General features: G+C 40.7%; 1 protein-coding gene across 1 annotated transcript in view; it reads left to right on the forward strand.

Annotated features, from left to right (window-relative positions):
* LOC143285396 (piezo-type mechanosensitive ion channel component 1-like) overlaps window positions 1-16719 on the forward strand; it is a 213963-nt gene that overhangs the window by 175557 nt on the left and 21687 nt on the right. Inside the window, exons 39-46 of the mRNA XM_076592641.1 lie at window positions 779-1043; window positions 2456-2632; window positions 8573-8671; window positions 9645-9712; window positions 11948-12101; window positions 12956-13003; window positions 14952-15118; window positions 16481-16639. Of these exons, the coding sequence (XP_076448756.1) occupies window positions 779-1043; window positions 2456-2632; window positions 8573-8671; window positions 9645-9712; window positions 11948-12101; window positions 12956-13003; window positions 14952-15118; window positions 16481-16639 (1137 nt within the window). The remainder of the gene's footprint in view (window positions 1-778; window positions 1044-2455; window positions 2633-8572; window positions 8672-9644; window positions 9713-11947; window positions 12102-12955; window positions 13004-14951; window positions 15119-16480; window positions 16640-16719) is intronic.

Below are 16719 nucleotides of genomic sequence, written 5' to 3' on the forward strand. Positions count from 1 at the left end.
TTTTTTTTTTTTTTTTTTTTTTTTTTTAATGGATGTGTGCATGAATACAGATATCAGATGAATGCTACATTTTTTATGAAAACACTATCATAAACAATTGAACATGTGCATGAGCACGTATATATCTATAGACAGTCGCTGCATTTTTAAAGAAAAACTGACTTGAAAAATGGAATGTGTGCATGAATACTCATAACCCTATTGCTATTTAATTGAAAGCTACATTTTTAATGCAAACACTAACTCAAAAAGCAGAATTTCTGTGTGAATGTACATGCCTTGATGCTTTTTTTTTCTCTCCTTATTTCTTTTTAGTTTTGTTTTCTTCGTTCATTGATTTGTACATTGTTTTCTTCGTTCATTGATTTGCACATTATTTTCTTCGTTCATTGATTTTCTTCGTTCATTGATTTGTACATTGTTTTCTTCGTTCATTGATTTTCTTCGTTCATTGATTTGTACATTGTTTTCTTCGTTCATTGATTTGTACATTGTTTTCTTCGTTCATTGATATGTACATTGTTTTCTCAAGACCTCACCGGTGCATAGGTCAGATGTCTTTTCTCCTTTTTTTTCCTTTTTTTTTTTTTTTTTTTTTTAAACACAAATGTGCAGAGTATTTGAAATTGAAACTGTGAAGCTGAATCGTTTCTTCTTCGTTCGTCTGCGTTCATGGGCTGCAGTTCCCACGCTCACTTGACAGCCATGCTCCGTTTTCAAGTGAGTAAACTCCCTTTAAAACTCATTTGTTTCTTGTTTTGTTTTTCCCACTCTTCAGTCTGGACGAGCTGGAGGCGAGGGCGGACAACCGCGAGAAGGAGTTTGAGAAGACGCAACCGCGGGCCTACCGGCTGCTGAAGGCGCTGCTCTTCGTGCTGGTGTCACACTCTGAGCTGCTGTGCTACTTCCTGATGATCCTGGACCAGATGGTGTACGGCTCCCTGCTGGCCCTGCCCCTGCCCTTCATGGTGTTCCTGTGGGGCATGCTGTCCGTGCCACGCCCCTCCAAGACCTTCTGGATTACCGTCATCACCTACACTGAGGTGACCTTGTTGTGGGGGTGTTGGGGTGTGTGTGTGCTTGTTTCTGTGTTTGTGTGTGTGTGTGTGTGTGTGTGTGTGTGTGTGTGTGTGCAGATAATGTGTTTCAGATGGTGGTGTAGATATTACCCCCCGCCCCTCCGAGACCCTCTGAATCTCCGTCATCACCTACACTGAGGTGATGTTGTTTGTGTGGGCGTGAGGGTGTTTGTGTGTGTGCGTATGCAAATAATGTGTTGCATATGGTGGTATAGTTTTTGCCCACATCTCTCCAAGACCGTCTGGATCACCGTCATCACCTACACTGAGGTGACGTTTTGTGTTGTGGGTGGGGATGTTAGTGTGTGTGTCTGTGTGTGTGCAAATAATGTGTTGCAGGTGGTGGTATAGTAATACCCCCACCCCTCCAAGACCGTCTGGATCACCGTCATCACCTACACTGAGGTGATGTTTGTGTGGGTGTGGTGTGGTGGAAGGGTGGAGGTGTTTTTTGTTTTTTTTGCATGTTTGTGCATGTTCATGTGTGTGTGTGTGTGTGCAAATAACTTTTTGCAGGCAGTGGTATAGTTATTACCCACCGCCCCTCCAAGATCTTCTGAATGACTGTCATCACCTACACCGAGGTGACGTCGTTTTTGTGTGTTGGCGTGGTGGATGTGTGTGCAGGGTTAATAGGTTACCCATTTAGTTTTTTTCATTTAAGTCTTTAAGTGCATGTTTTAAATATTGTTTGTTTGTTTGTTGTTGTCTTTACATTGTACAGCGCAGTGATGCTTGTTTTATGTGGAAAAGCACTTTATAACTTCAGTAATTTTTATTGTTACAGACGATGGTGGTGACATGGAAAAGTACTTTATAAATTATATAATTATTGTTGCCACAGCGCAGTGGTGCTTGTTTTACATGGAAAAGCACTTTGTAAAGTAGCTTATTTGTATTGTTACTCTGCAATGGTGCATAGTTTCTATATAAAAGCACTTTATGAATTATGTAATTATTATTGTTACATTGCAGTGGTGCTTGTTTTGCATGGAAAAACACTTTATAAATTAAATTTTTAGTATTGTTACAGCACAATGGTGCTTGTTTTCCATCCAAAAGCACTTTATAAATTTAATCATTCTTCTTCCATTTGAGTATCCACAATCATCAGTTTCATTTTGTAATACTGTTATAGTCATGGTCGGATGGTTGAGAAAAAAAAAAAGTTTTTTCAAAACTACATTTGACCCAGCCAGTCAAGACCTGTTAAGCGGGACCAACATGATGCTTATTATTATTATTATTGTTGTTGTTGTTGTTACAGGCGGTGTTGGTGACATGGAAAAGCACTTCATAGATTACAGCGCAGTGGTGCTTATTTTCCATGGAAAAGCACTTTATGAATTGAATCATCATCATCATTATTGTTACAGGCGGTGGTGGTGACCAAGTACCTGTTCCAGTTTGGGTTCTTCCCCTGGAACGACGGCACAGTGCAGGAGAGCCCCTTCTTTCCCCCCAGGATCCTGGGCATTGAGCAGAAGGAGAACTATGCCAACGTGGACATTGCTCTTCTGCTGGCGCTCTTCATCCATCGCTCCATCCTCAAGGTGGGGCAAGGAGAGGGGAGGAGAGAGAGAGAGCGTGTGTGTGTTTTAGGAAGGCTGGGTGGAGCGTGGGTGGGAGGGGTTCTGTGTGTGTTTGTGTGTTAACTCTTTCTCGTCGCCACCTTCCTGTGGAAAACACTCACCAGCGCCGAATATTTTAGATTTGACGCTCTCAGTCTCACGATTCAATCAGTTTGTGTCAAAAAAGCATGATGGACTCGTTCACTTCAAAAACTCTATCAAGGGGGGGAAAGGTTAGTGAGTTTCTTATTGCGCAGGAAAGTTGGCTACAGCTGTCGAGGTTTGTTACAGCATGAAAAGCTGTCCGTTAAACATGACCCCTCAGTGTCGATAAAAGTTGCCTATGGTGGTTAACAGTCTTGTCAACTGAAGTCACCTATGGTGGTTAATTGTCTTGTTGACTGAAGTCACCTATAATGGTTGACTGTCTTCTTGACTAACGTCACCTATGGTAGTTAACTGTCTTGTTGACTGAAGTCACCTTTCTTTCTTTCTTCCTTTCTTTGGCGTTCGACAGCTAAGCAGTCAGGGCCGATGTCCGAGGGATGCCACAAGCTCGGACGTCCGGCGAAGATCGGCTACCATCCCCCAGAGCTTGGTGTCGGTGTCCGCACCCCCAGGTGGTCGGTAGTTGTGGATGGGCCCCTTTGAGGCTGAGGGCCTGGCACCGTCTCCCCCCGGCCATGGTCCAGGAAGACGATGCCACATCTGTCTAGCGTTGTCTGCGTAGCCATGTGTTGTAGAGTGCGTGCACAGCCGGTTTTGATTACATCACTCCCCTTGGAGAGGCCACTGTGGCGCCGTCTTTGGTAATCTCCTGTTCTGGTAACTGTTTACAGTTGGCCAGGTTTTCTCTTGGGAGTTTTCCTTTTCTTGGATGGACTGCCTGCTGAGGCTATCGGACTCCATCTGCCTGGGTTTGAAATCAGTTGTCCTTCTCCTAGACTAGGTGGGTCCACAGCACCTTGTTCCGTATTATTTGGTGCAACCCCCAAAGGGAGGACTCCCCCATCTGCCTCCTGGGGGACGCACCCCTACGCCGTATAGTCCAAGTGCGAGGACTGAAGTCACCCAAGACAGTGAAAGAGTAGATAACAGGGGACAAGTGATACGCTACTCCCTCTCAAAAACCATCCTGCAAGGGAGCGGGGGGCGGAAACACAGGCGACAGCCGAAGGGCTGGTCTGACAACATAAGGACTGGGCTGACCCTCCCGGATCTCTGGCTCTGGACAGCTGCCAGTGGAAAGAGTGGAGGAGGCTGTCTGTCTCTTCAGCCCTATTGTTCCCTTCTGGACGACCCCCCAGATTTGGAGGACTGAAGATGATGATGAAATGTTTTGGTTGGGATGAAGTTGAGGGAATGACTGCATGTTGCACCGTTTGAGTGTGTGAGTGTCTGTGTGCATGTGTCAGTGTGTGTGTGCATGCATGTGTGTGTGTGTGTGTGCATGAATGGGCTTGTGTATTTCACGAGATTTGGCATGAGGAATTAGTTCAGATTGGGGGAAAACACATTTTTAAGGTGTATGAAGTATGATTTTTGATACAAAAGTAAATAAGTAAATAACATTTATATTTTTAAGCTTTGAAATTGTGATTCATACTTGCTCACTTCCAGGAATCTTATTTTCAAATGAGTAATTTTTTTTTTACTCCCAGTTCCAAATTTCAAAAGCTATAATTGAGCTCTGTTCTACAGTTTGATGTAGATTCAGGTGGACAGCAGTCAACAACGCAGGTGAAAATTCCTATACACACGTGTACATTTTCTTGCATGCTGGCACACATACACACACACACGTGCATGTGTGTGCACACTTTCACCCATCTTCTTGGTGCATTACAGGAAGCAGAAAAGCAAGCATACAGAAACAAACAAACAAACAAAAAAATGCAATTCTAACACTAAAAGTACACAAACACATGCAGCAGAAATAGATGTGGATCCATAGAATCAGGTATCTTTGTACCATTTTCAAAAGAGGAGTCACAGAAAATCACTTCTCCACTCTTTTATCTTTTGCATCCTTTTTTTTTTTCTTTTGTAGTTTTGTTTTTTTGCTGTTTGCTTCTTTTTTTTTTTTTTTTTTTTTTGTTGCTGTAAAATATGTTACAAAACTCACCAATATAGTGCTTGGAACACATTGTTCTGAATATTCACACCATATCTGCCCTGAACTTTGCGGTCATTTCACACACAGGTCTATCAAAATTTCAGCAGAAATGTTGTTTAGAAGATATCTATTCACTGATGGTTGTGGTGTGAGTTTTCTTTTTCTTTCTTTTTTTTTTCTTTTCTTTTTTCTTTCTTTTTCTTTCCTTTTTTTTCATTTTATTTCCCTCACAAATGAAAGCGCACTGTAGCTGAACTTGTGTGACTGACTGTTGCTCCAGAACACAAACGTAAAGCCCCCAGGGGACACATGAAATAAACTTCTTGCCTTGCCTTGCCTCGCCCTCTTTTGTAGAAGGTACATTTTTAATCCAAAAGTTTAAAAAGAAATACAATCGCTGCCTGTATCAGAGTGAGGAGGGAGTTTTATCTACAGCTAGAGTTTACATTGCCTCATTGAATACACCATCGACGGGCGCAATAGCCGTGTGGTTAAAGGGTTGGACTTTCAATCTGAGGGTCACGGGTTCAAATCTTGGTAACAGCGCCTGGTGGGTAAAGGGTGGAGTTTTTTTTCCGATCTCCCAGATCAACATATGTGCAGACTTGCTAGTGCCTGAACCCCCTTCAAGTGTATAAGCAAGCAAAAGATCCCATATGCACATTAAAGATCCTGTAATCCATGTCAGCATTCAATGGGTTATAGAAACAAGAACATACTCAGCATTCACACACCCCAAAACGGAGTATGGCTGCCTACATGTTGGGTAAAAACGGTCATACATGTAAAAGCCCACTTGTGTACATACGAGTGAACATGAGAGTTGCAACCCATGAACGAAGAAGAAGAAGAAGAATACACCATGGAAAGTTTTGCTTTGTTAGCCAGCCTCTGTGTGTGCCTGTGTGTGTGTGTTTCACTGTGATTTTTAACTCTGTGTGTGTATGTGTGATGCAAAGGTACGCTGCCAGGGCCCAGAGACCTGAAATAGAATCCCAGTTTTTTGAGAAGAGCCGTTTTTGTGCATAAAGTGTGTTCCAGACAACTGCTACCAGAACAGACTATGTGGGGGGGGGGGGATGGGTATTCCTTTTGTTGGGAAATGTGACTTCTTTTTCTTTTCTTTTTTGTTAGGTTGATTTACTTACTTTGCGATACAATGAAAACATACCTTGCATGATTTTTGTGTGTAGAAGTCTAGTACATTGTGTGTGTGTGTGTGTGTGTCCATGCATGAGTGTGTGTGTGTGTGTGTGTGTGTGTGTGTGTGTTTCAAAGTACAGAAATAGAAAAATTAATGAGTAAACTAATAAGTATTACATACAAACAAGCAAGGGAGAGAGAGAGTTAAAAAAAAAAAAAGTGGATGAGACAGAGGGATCACTGACTGGGAAAGATGGAGGGTAAGGGATGGTGTGTTCTTGGTCTGGGTGGGAACTGTGTTTTTGTTGGGTTTTCCTTGTTCTCCATCTGAACAGTGTAGCATGTTTATGTATACGTCACTTGTGAGGATGTGCGAGATTGTGTGCGCGCGCAGGTGTGGTGCATGTCTTATTGTCTGTATATGGGACTGTGTTTTTTTTTTAACCAAATCATATTTAAGTGGCATTCACATACATTCTTTATATGGCATACACACATACATTCCATTTCTCAAACATAAAACATTAAGAGACTTCAGTGAAACAATGTTTATATTAATCATGTCCAACATTTTGTTTTTAAGAGACTGGTTTCATGGTATAGTTTTCCCCATAAAATGTTTTTTGAGTTTTTATTTGTTTATCGTTTTGTTGCTTTTGTCCTTTTTATTTCATTTCTTTCTGATAGCTCATGAATCGTGGAACAGTTTAATGAGAGTAGGCCTCATGTTACTCATGTTTGGCTGTCACTGTGGTAATCATCAGAAACCTTTCTGGAAGGTGTGTGTTAACAGTCTGCTACATGAATACAGCTACCAGAGATACACAGATTGTGATGCTTTGACAGTGCTACAGAAGTACAGATTTTGGTGTGTGTTGACAATGCTACAGAAATACGGATTGTGTGTGTGTTGACAATGCTACAGGAAATATGGAGTGTGTGTGTGTTGACATTGCTACAGTAATACAGATTGTGTGTGTGTTGACAATGCTACAGAGATATAGAGTGCGTGTGTGTGTTGACAATGCTACAGAAATACAGATTTTGGTGTGTGTTGACAATGCTACAGAAATATGGATTGTGTATGTTGACAATGCTACAGAAATACGGATTTTGGTGCAATGACTATACTGCAGAAGTATGGATTGTGGTGTGTGTTGACAATGCTACAGTAATATGGATTGTGTGTGTGTTGACAATGCTACAGAAATACAGAGTGTGTGTGTGTTGACAATGCTACAGAAATTTGGATTTTGGTGTGATGACAGTACTGCAGAAATGGTGACTGTGCTACAGAAATACGGATTATGCTACAGAAATATGGATTGTGTCGTGTGTTGACAATGCTACAGAAATCTGGATTGTGTGTGTGTTGACAATGCTACAGAAATACAGAGTGTGTGTGTGTGTTGACAATGCTACAGAAATACAGATTGTGTGTGTGTTGACAATGCTACAGAAATACGGATTTTGGTGTGTGTTGACAATGCTACAGAAATACAGATTGTGTGGATTGTGTGTGTGCTGACAATGCTACAGAAATACAGATTTTGGTGCAATGACTATACTGCAGAAATACGGATTGTGGTGTGTGTTGACAATGCTACAGTAATATGGATTGTGTGTGTGTTGACAATGCTACAGAAATATGGAGTGTGTGTGTGTTGACAATGCTACAGAAATTTGGATTTTGGTGTGATGACAGTAATGCAGAAATGGTGACTATGCTACAGAAATAGGATTATGCTACAGAAATACGGATTGTGGTGTGTGTTGACAATGCTGCAGTAATATGGATTGTGTGTGTGTTGACAATGCTACAGAAATTTGGATTTTGGTGTGATGACAGTACTACAGAAATGGTGACTATACTACAGAAATACGGATTTTGGTGCAGTGATAGTGCTACAGAAATACGGATTGTGGTGTGTGTTGACAATGCTACAGAAATACGATTGTGGTGTGTGTTGACAATGTGACAGAAATGTGGATTGTGTGGTGTGTTGACAATGCTACAGAAATATGGATTGTGTGTGTGTTGACAGTGCTACAGAAATACAGATTGTGGTGTGTGTTGACAATACTACAGTAATACGGATTGTGTGTGTGTTGACAATGCTACAGTAATACGGATTTTGTGTGTGTATTGACAATGCTACAGAAATACAGATTGTGGTGTGTTTACAATGCTACAGAAATATGGATCGTGCTGTGTTGACAATGCTGCAGAAATACAGATTGTGGTGTGTGTTGACAATGCTGCAGAAATACGGATTGTGTGTGTGTGTTGACAGTGCTACAGAAATATGGATTGTGTCGTGTGTTGACAATGCTGCAGAAATACGGATTGTGTGTGTTTGTTGACAATGCTACAGAAATATGGATTGTGTCGTGTGTTGACAATGCTACAGAAATATGGATTGTGGTGTGTGTTGACAACGCTACAGAAATACGGATTGTGTGTGTTTGTTGACAATGCTACAGAAATACGGATTGTGGTGTGTGTTGACAATGCTACAGAAATGTGGATTGTGTGTGTGTTGACAATGCTACAGAAATACAGATTGTGTGTGTGTTGACAGTGCTACAGAAATACGGATTGTGGTGTGTGTGTTGACAACGCTATAGAAATACGGATTGTGTGTGTGTTGACAATGCTACAGAAATACGGATTGTGGAAGGACTCCAAGGACATCACTGAGGACATGGCCAAGGCAGGACAGCAGGAAGTCCTGCCACTAGAAAATGCTGATGAGAATGTGGTGAGTACAGCGCAGACTTGTACGTTGGTAATTGTACTGTATTGTATTGCATTGCATTGCATTGTGTTGTGTTGTATTGTACTGTGTTATTTTTGTCACAACAGATTTCTCTTTGTGAAATCCAGGCTGCACACATCGCTACAGTGCAGCATTACGTATGATTTGTTTTTTTCGATTTTTGTTTTGTTTGATTTTTGGGTGTTTTTTTTTCTGCCTGCTAGTGTGTTTGTTTTCCAGTCATAATGGATTTTTGTACAGAATTTGGCCAGGGACGACAGTTATTGGTGCCGTGAGTTGTTTTACATGCTGTGATAAGTGCATGCTACACACAGCTCATCTCATCTGAATTGGCTAGTGTCCAGACTACCACTTAGGGTCTAGTGGAGGGGGAGAAAATACTGGCGAATGAGGGATTTGATCCCGTTTGCTCAGATTCTCTCACCTCCTAGGTGAATGCTTTAGCACTGCGCCACCACGGAGAAAGTGTTTCATTGAGGACAAGTATGCAGACTCGTGATGTGGTAATTCGGATGAGACATAATTTCATTAGGAACAAGCATGCAGCTTGTCATTTGATAATTTAGATCGGAAAGGATTTCGGTGAGGAACTATATATATTTTAGTCATTTGATAATACAGGTTGAGACAGTATTTCACTTAGGATGTATGTATATTTGTACTTTGTTAATATGGATGAGACAGTATTTCACTGAGAACATTTATTTATTGTATGTATGCATTGCAGTTTGTTGATATGGATGAGACAGAATTTCATAGCCTGCTTGTGTGCAGTGTTGTAATCTGGTTGAACAGATGAGACAGAATTTCAGTGTGGACATACCATGGATGAGACAGAATTTCATAGCCAGTTTGTGTGCAGTGTTGCAGTTTAGTAGAAACAGATAAGACAGAATTTCAGTGAGGACTGAGGAACTGCAGTGCTGGCTCTTAATCACCTGTACTTTTGCTGCAGCAGGACCCTGGTGAAGAGGATGACAACGCGAACAAGGAGTCTGAACAGCCATCAAGGTTCAAACAGTGGTAGGTTTTCATTCCATGCTTTTCCCTTCTTGTCCTAACTGTGCTGTATCGTTAACCCCTCTTGACTGCTGCTAATGACTGTTTGGAGGGTTGTCCCCTCACATTGAGATTATATATATGTGTGTGTGTGTGTATGTGTGTGTGTGAGATAGTCGTGTCTGACTATGACCATCGGAACAGCAGGAGGCAGCTGCTGTCTGGACTATTTGGGCTAGAATTTGATTATAGTGGAGAGTGTCTTGCCTGAGTTACATCCCAGCTCTCTCAGCCAAGAGGGTTTTAGGATGGTCAGCGTTGGAATGGTTCCCCACAGGTCAGCTAGCCCCCAAGGCTGAAGCACTAAGGAGCCAGTGCAGTTATGCCTCCTAGTTTTAGAGTCATCGTCCCTCATGAAAGACTAAGCTGTAAATGATGTCCAGTTGCAGCGGAGAAACCATTGATAATACAGCTCTCACTTTGATGTTGGCACAACTATGAACTTATGTTGATCTGTGATATAAGTGAGATAAGACAGAGCTTTACAGGTCAGGATGTCAGTCACCATTCTCAGTTCAGACTTCTCCCTCTTGGGATTGCATGTACTTTTTTTTCAGCAAAAATCAGTGGACAACTAAAACTTCGAAGCTCATGCCACACACTGATCCTATTTCACCAAGGTTCAGCCATCAAGGGGTTAAAGGAGGAAATTACAGTGGTCACAGTGCTGTTGTTTGGAATGTGTCCACCATTGTCAGCTTCTTGTTATCTTGCTTGTATGAAGTGTGTCTGGGTGTCGCTGTCTTTGGTTTCTTTGTGTGTGTGTGTGTGTGTGTGTGTGTGGCACACTTGTGTGTGTTTGTTGATTTTTTTCTTCTTATTTCAGCACTGAAGAATTAGGCTCTGTATTTTAAATAGGGTTGTTGTTGTTTTTAAAATGAGTTTAATCTGGACAATTAGGGTAAAAGATTGGTTACATTTCAAGCAGTTAGTAAACACAAGCTTTTGGTTTGAAGAGCAAAAGTATGATTTTGATGGTGTTGGTGAGTCAGCATAAATGGAGCCAGGTTTAGTTGTCTTCTTCTTCTTCTGCGTTTGTGGGGGCTGCAACTCCCACTGTCGAACTTTTGCACAAGTTGGTTTTTACGTACATGACCGTCTTTACCTTGTCACATAGGCAGCCGTACTCTGTTTTCAGGGATATGCATGCTGGGTTTTGTTTCAATAACTCACTGAATGCTGATGTTAAGTTTGAGATCTTTTGATCATGTGCTTTGGATCTTCTGCATGGGTATATACACACAAATGGGGTTCAGGCAGGCACACATTGGTTCACTTTGGAGATGGAGAAAAAAACAACCCCAAAACAACCCTACCCTTAACCGAACAGGCTTTGTTAATGGGAATTGAACCCAGGTTCCTCAGATTGAAAGTGTTTAAACCACTGAACAGGCTTTGTTAATGGGAATTGAACCCAGGTTCCTCAGATTGAAAGTGTTTAAACCACTCAGCTGTTATACATCCATCAGCCAGGTTTAGTGACTGTCTCCGCTTCGTTCAGTTTCTTGCCATTGTCGGCACACAAAGCAACGAGCAATAAGTCAGTCTTTATCTTGAAAACATAAATTAATTGTGATTTGTGATGGTCTGTGTTCTTTGGAAACAGAGCTCATACAGAAGTTATTGTTATTATTATTGATACTTGCACCTGTCTTCAGTCAGAAACCAAGCTGTAAACTCTTTACAAACACAGAATCATTTGCACTACAGGCTGCCTACCTGGAAAGAGCGGACTGACAGTTGCCTTTAAATGCTTCTGTGTTATTCAGCCAGGCTTCATTCATGTGCACGCACATACATGTGTATATTGAGAGTAGATTTTTACTATAAAGCGTTCCAGGAACTCTCTTGGTGCCATGGTTTGTTTGTTGTTTTTTTTGCGCACTCAGCACATGCAGCACACAGGACCTCGGTTTGTCATTTGATCCGAATGACTTGCGTCCTGACCACTGCTCAAGGTCTAATGGAGGGACAGGAAATTCTGTTGTGTGTGATTTGATCCCACACACTCAGACTCTTCTTGCTTCTTTGGCAGACACTTGACCGCAAAACCACCACTCCAGAAGTAAAAAAAAAAAAATGTCATTCAGCTCTGGTGAACACTGCGCTCTCAGGTGAGAGGACTTGTGCCTCAAAAATACCAGTTACAACAACCAGAAGGTGAGAAAATCATCTCTCGGATTTTGTTTTGTTTTTCAGCCTCCATAGTGCCGTTGGACCCTTTGTGACCTTTTTCAAGGACATGGCTTGCAGTAAATACAGCGCCACTGTGGATTCCTACGCGCCCATGTTCTGCTGTGACTTCATCAATTTCTTCATTGTCGTCTTTGGCTATCAGTCTTTTGGACCAGCTGTGGGTACCATTCACCAGTTATCATTGTTATATATAATATATATATATATAATATTTATTTATTTATTTATTCTAATCTTTGTATTGTTCTGTCTCTGATTTTGTTTTCAGCAAATGCTGTCTTTTTCTCTTTTTTTGGCCTTGGTTCTGTTTCCATTTTTGACAAGTTTGTTGTTTGTAATGTGTATGTCTGTCTCTTTATCTGTGTCTGTGCTAAATACCTGTTTTACAGGAAGATCAGACTTTTTTTGGTTTTTCAAGTAAAATATGTCTCACAACTTTTAGGTACATACATATATACGACATTAATGGTTCGTTGCAATAGTCATAAACCACATACTGAAATAGATATAAAAAAACCCAAAAAACTGAAGACAGAGGAATTAGAATTTGCCAGGGATGTTACATTATGGGAATTGTCAGGGACGAATTTCATTTAATTTTTTTTAGAATGTCTACAAAACAATTTATTTTGAAGCAGACTGACATTAAGTTAATATCAGTCATCTTCTTCAGTGTTTGGTTTATGCGATTTATTTTGTGCTGTAGAGAAAACAGTTTAAGTTCATTCATAAAACTGAACAGAATAGAAAGAACGTGTAAATTGTTTCTACTTTTGGGTCATACATGTTAATATACTGAAGGATGGTTTTTGTCTGAGAGTTGTTGTTTGTGTGTGTGTGTGTGTGTGTGTGTGTGTGTGTGTTGTTGTTGTTTTTTTTGTATGTTTTTTTATGCTTGATTCACATGACATTGTTGGACTGAAGTTATGATTCAGTGAACATGGATTACCATACCCCGGAAGGGCCAGAAAGGATGATATGTCATTGATGAATGTTTTGTCGTTGTTGCAGCAAGAATCAGCTGACGGGGATGTCACAAGCTACATCAGTGAGAACAGGGTGAGTGCTGATTATTTTCTGTTGGTTGTCTTGCTTGTGTGTTTGTGTGTGTGTGTGTGTGTGTGTGTGTCTGTGTCTGTGTGTATCTTGTGTGTGTGTGTGTTTGTATTTATCTTGTGTGTGTGTGTGTGTGTGTGTGTATCTTGTGTGTGTGTATCTTGTGTGTGTGTGTGTGGGGGGGGTGTATCTTGTGTGTGTGTGTGTGGGGGGGGGTGTATCTTGTGTGTGTGGGTGTGTTTGTGAAGGGGGGGGGTGTTTTAATACAAGTTGTTTAACTAGTTGTTGAAGGAGATGTGTTGGTTAGTTGTTTGATCATTTTATTCATGAAGGTGAAAGTAGAATCCCTTCTACAATAATGAGAGAAAATGAGCTAGGCTGTTTTTGCTTGTCCTTTTTTTATGAGAAAAAGACAAGCACATGAATTAGAAATTTGCTGGGAAAAAAAAAAATTGAAATAAAATTTGACCTTTTTTAAAAATTTGAAATTTAACCCATTGATGCAAGATAAAGTCATAGATTCCTGAAGATTGTCTCAGAAAAATGAAATGTCAAGATTTGTAGAGAGAGAGATGTGTAGATTTGTTGTGTGTTTGTATACAGATATAGATGTATAGGTGAATACGAAAAAATAGATTTTTTTTATACACTTATTGCATAAACATGTAGATGTTTGAATAAGTAAAAGATTTTTTGCACACAATGTCAGTGTTGCAGCATGACATGGTTACATCAGCAGAAATGCCAACCACCTCTTTGCCTTACTTTCTATTCTGGAACAACAATTTGGAAAATCTAAGGGACATTTTAGATTTTTTGGGAACTCAGACTGTCAGTCAGTTGCATCAGTATTCAGACATTTATCTATCAAAGAAAAAAAAGTCACATTTTTTCCAGTTAGGCAGGTGACTGGTCTGCTCAATGCGGTTTGAATGTAAACATGCCCATGTTTAGCGAGTTGAACGTTAGATTTGAGGGTCCTGTGTTTGATGTCGCTATTGGCTGGCTGGTGGATCTATTAATTCAAAGGGTGGATTTTTTTCTGTTCTCCTGACTCTCATTATGATATGTGCGGACCTGGTAGTGCTTTAATCCCCTTCATATGTGAAAGGTTAAATATGCACGTCGCATATCCCATACTAATGTCAGTGTTTGGTTGGTCATGGAAACATGATCGGGCATACACCCCCCTGGCCCCACCAGGAATAAGAGTATGGCTGTCTATAAAGGGTAAATATTGATCATACACATCAGTGCCCACTTGTATTTAAGAGAGAATGCAAAAGTTACAGCCTATGACCGCAGGAAAGAAAGGAAATGAACACTCGTATCATGCCATATATCTAGACAATCAGCTCAAAGCGCTTTACAGAAAACCCAGACTCACCATATTCTCCTGATCCCCATCACTTCTCCAGTTTGCGTCACTGTCAGTGAAAGTGAACCCAGGACCCTCCAATCAAAAGTCCCAACTCTTGAACCACGCACCGACGGGCGCAGTAGCCGAGTGGTTAAAGCGTTGGACTGTCAATCTGAGGGTCCCGGGTTCGAATCACGGTGACGGCGCCTGGTGGGTAAAGGGTGGAGATTTTTACGATCTCCCAGGTCAACATATGTGCAGACCTGCTAGTGCCTGAACCCCCTTCGTGTGTATATGCAAGCAGAAGATCAAATACGCACGTTAACCATCCTGTAATCCATGTCAGCGTTCGGTGGGTTATGGAAACAAGAACATACCCAGCATGCACACCCCCGAAAACGGAGTATGGCTGCCTACATTGCGGGGTAAAAACGGTCATACACGTGAAAGCCCACTCATGTGCATACGAGTGAACACAGAAGAAGAACTACGCACCCATTGCGGCATTCAAGAATGCTCATGATTATTGCTATATTAAATTCTTTTTTTTCACTACAATGTTTACATTCTTTCGTTTTTTTCCACACACAGGTTCCAGTTCCTTTCCTGATCATGCTGCTGACGCAGTTCGTGCTGATCGTCATCGACCGCGCTCTGTTCCTGCGCAAGAACGTGATGGGCAAGTGCATCTTCCAGATCCTGCTGGTCATTCTCATCCACATCTGGATGTTCTTCGTGCTGCCCAAGGTCACCTCAAGGTCAGTGTCTGTAAGCTTCGGAGCGTTCCAAGAGTTAGTGAACTATAAAAAAAAAAATATATATATTAAAAAAAAGACGCTGATGGACTTCTTGAAAGAAGTGAACATTTTTAATCAGATTTGAAGGTTTTAAACTATGGAAGTTTTTTTTTAAACTTTGAGTGCAAAGTTTGAAGTGGTGATTCATTTTAATTGTTTGTTTTTTACCCTTGAAGTAGTTATTAACGTGGCGATAGCCTTGAGATGGCCTTAGTGGTCAGCGAGGCTCTAAGCACCATAATTTCATTTCATCTGGATGTTCTTCGTGCTGCCCAAGGTCACCTCAAGGTCAGTGTCTGTAAGCTTCGGAGCGTTCCAAGAGTTAGTGAACTATAAAAAAAAAATTTTTTTTTAAGTATAACTGTGTTGCGTTTGGAAGCATATAATTCCAGAATAGAGCTACAAAAAGTGAACCAGTCACTTCCAGTGCCTCCAGCTGTTGAAGCATTACAAGAGGTTGTGAACCGACAAAAAAAAAAAAGAAAGAAAAGATTTGAACTGAGTCAGGTTTGGAGCACACAGTTCCAAAGATAAATTAGTTAGAGTGGACAACAGACAGTCAAAAGGTGAATCTGTCATGTTTAGAGTGAGAAAAACAAAAGGTCAATCAGTTACGTTAAGAGTGGGTAATAATATGTATGGTGAATCAACCAATATAGAGCGTGTATTGCGTAAAGTGAATCAGTCTTGTTTAGAGTGTGTAAAGCACAAGGTGAGTCAGTCATGTTTAGAGTGTGTAAAGCACAAGGTGAGTCAGTCATGTTTAGAGTGTGTAAAGCACAAGGTGAGTCAGTCATGTTTAGAGTGTGTAAAGCACAAGGTGAGTCAGTCATGTTTAGAGTGTGTAAAACATAAGGTGAATCGTCATGTTTACAGTGTGTAAAGCATAATGTAAATCAGTATGTTTAGAGTGTGTAAAATGTAATGTGAATCATTATCAGGGTTAAAGTGTGTAAAGCAAAAGTTGAATAGATCATTAGAGTATGCGAAACAAAAATGACACAAAGTATAAAAAGATGGGTATTTAAGATTGTACATTTATTTCCTTTGGCGGATCAGTAAAGATGCGGCACATATCATGAAGTTATTTTGCAGTATTTCCCCTTTGGAAAAACACCAACGAAACCAGTACAGAGACAATAGCTTCTTTGAAAGCAATCCATGTTTGTTTTTCTGCGTTTTTAGAAAACTCTTTCTTGTTCTCATTTGAAGTTTGTTCTCTCGCCTGAAAGATACAAACTGGTTTTTTTTTTTTTTTTTTTTTTTCTTTCCCATTTTCTTTTATTTTCTTTATCTAAACCCTTCTCTCTTGTTTTTTTCCAGGAGTTTCTTTGACAACATTCCAGCTCAGCTGTGGTACTTCGTGAAGTGCATCTACTTCGCACTGTCAGCCTACCAGATCCGCTGTGGCTACCCGACACGAATCCTGGGCAATTTCCTGACCAAGAAATACAACTACGTCAATCTGTTTGCCTTCAAAGGGTCAGTTCTTTTCTATCTGTGATCACAGGAAAAGAAGAAAAATGTTTTATCATATTGTATTACTCTTTTATCACAACAGA

The sequence above is a fragment of the Babylonia areolata genome, chromosome 9 (assembly GCF_041734735.1).
Source record: "Babylonia areolata isolate BAREFJ2019XMU chromosome 9, ASM4173473v1, whole genome shotgun sequence".
Classification (NCBI taxonomy): domain Eukaryota; kingdom Metazoa; phylum Mollusca; class Gastropoda; order Neogastropoda; family Buccinidae; genus Babylonia; species Babylonia areolata.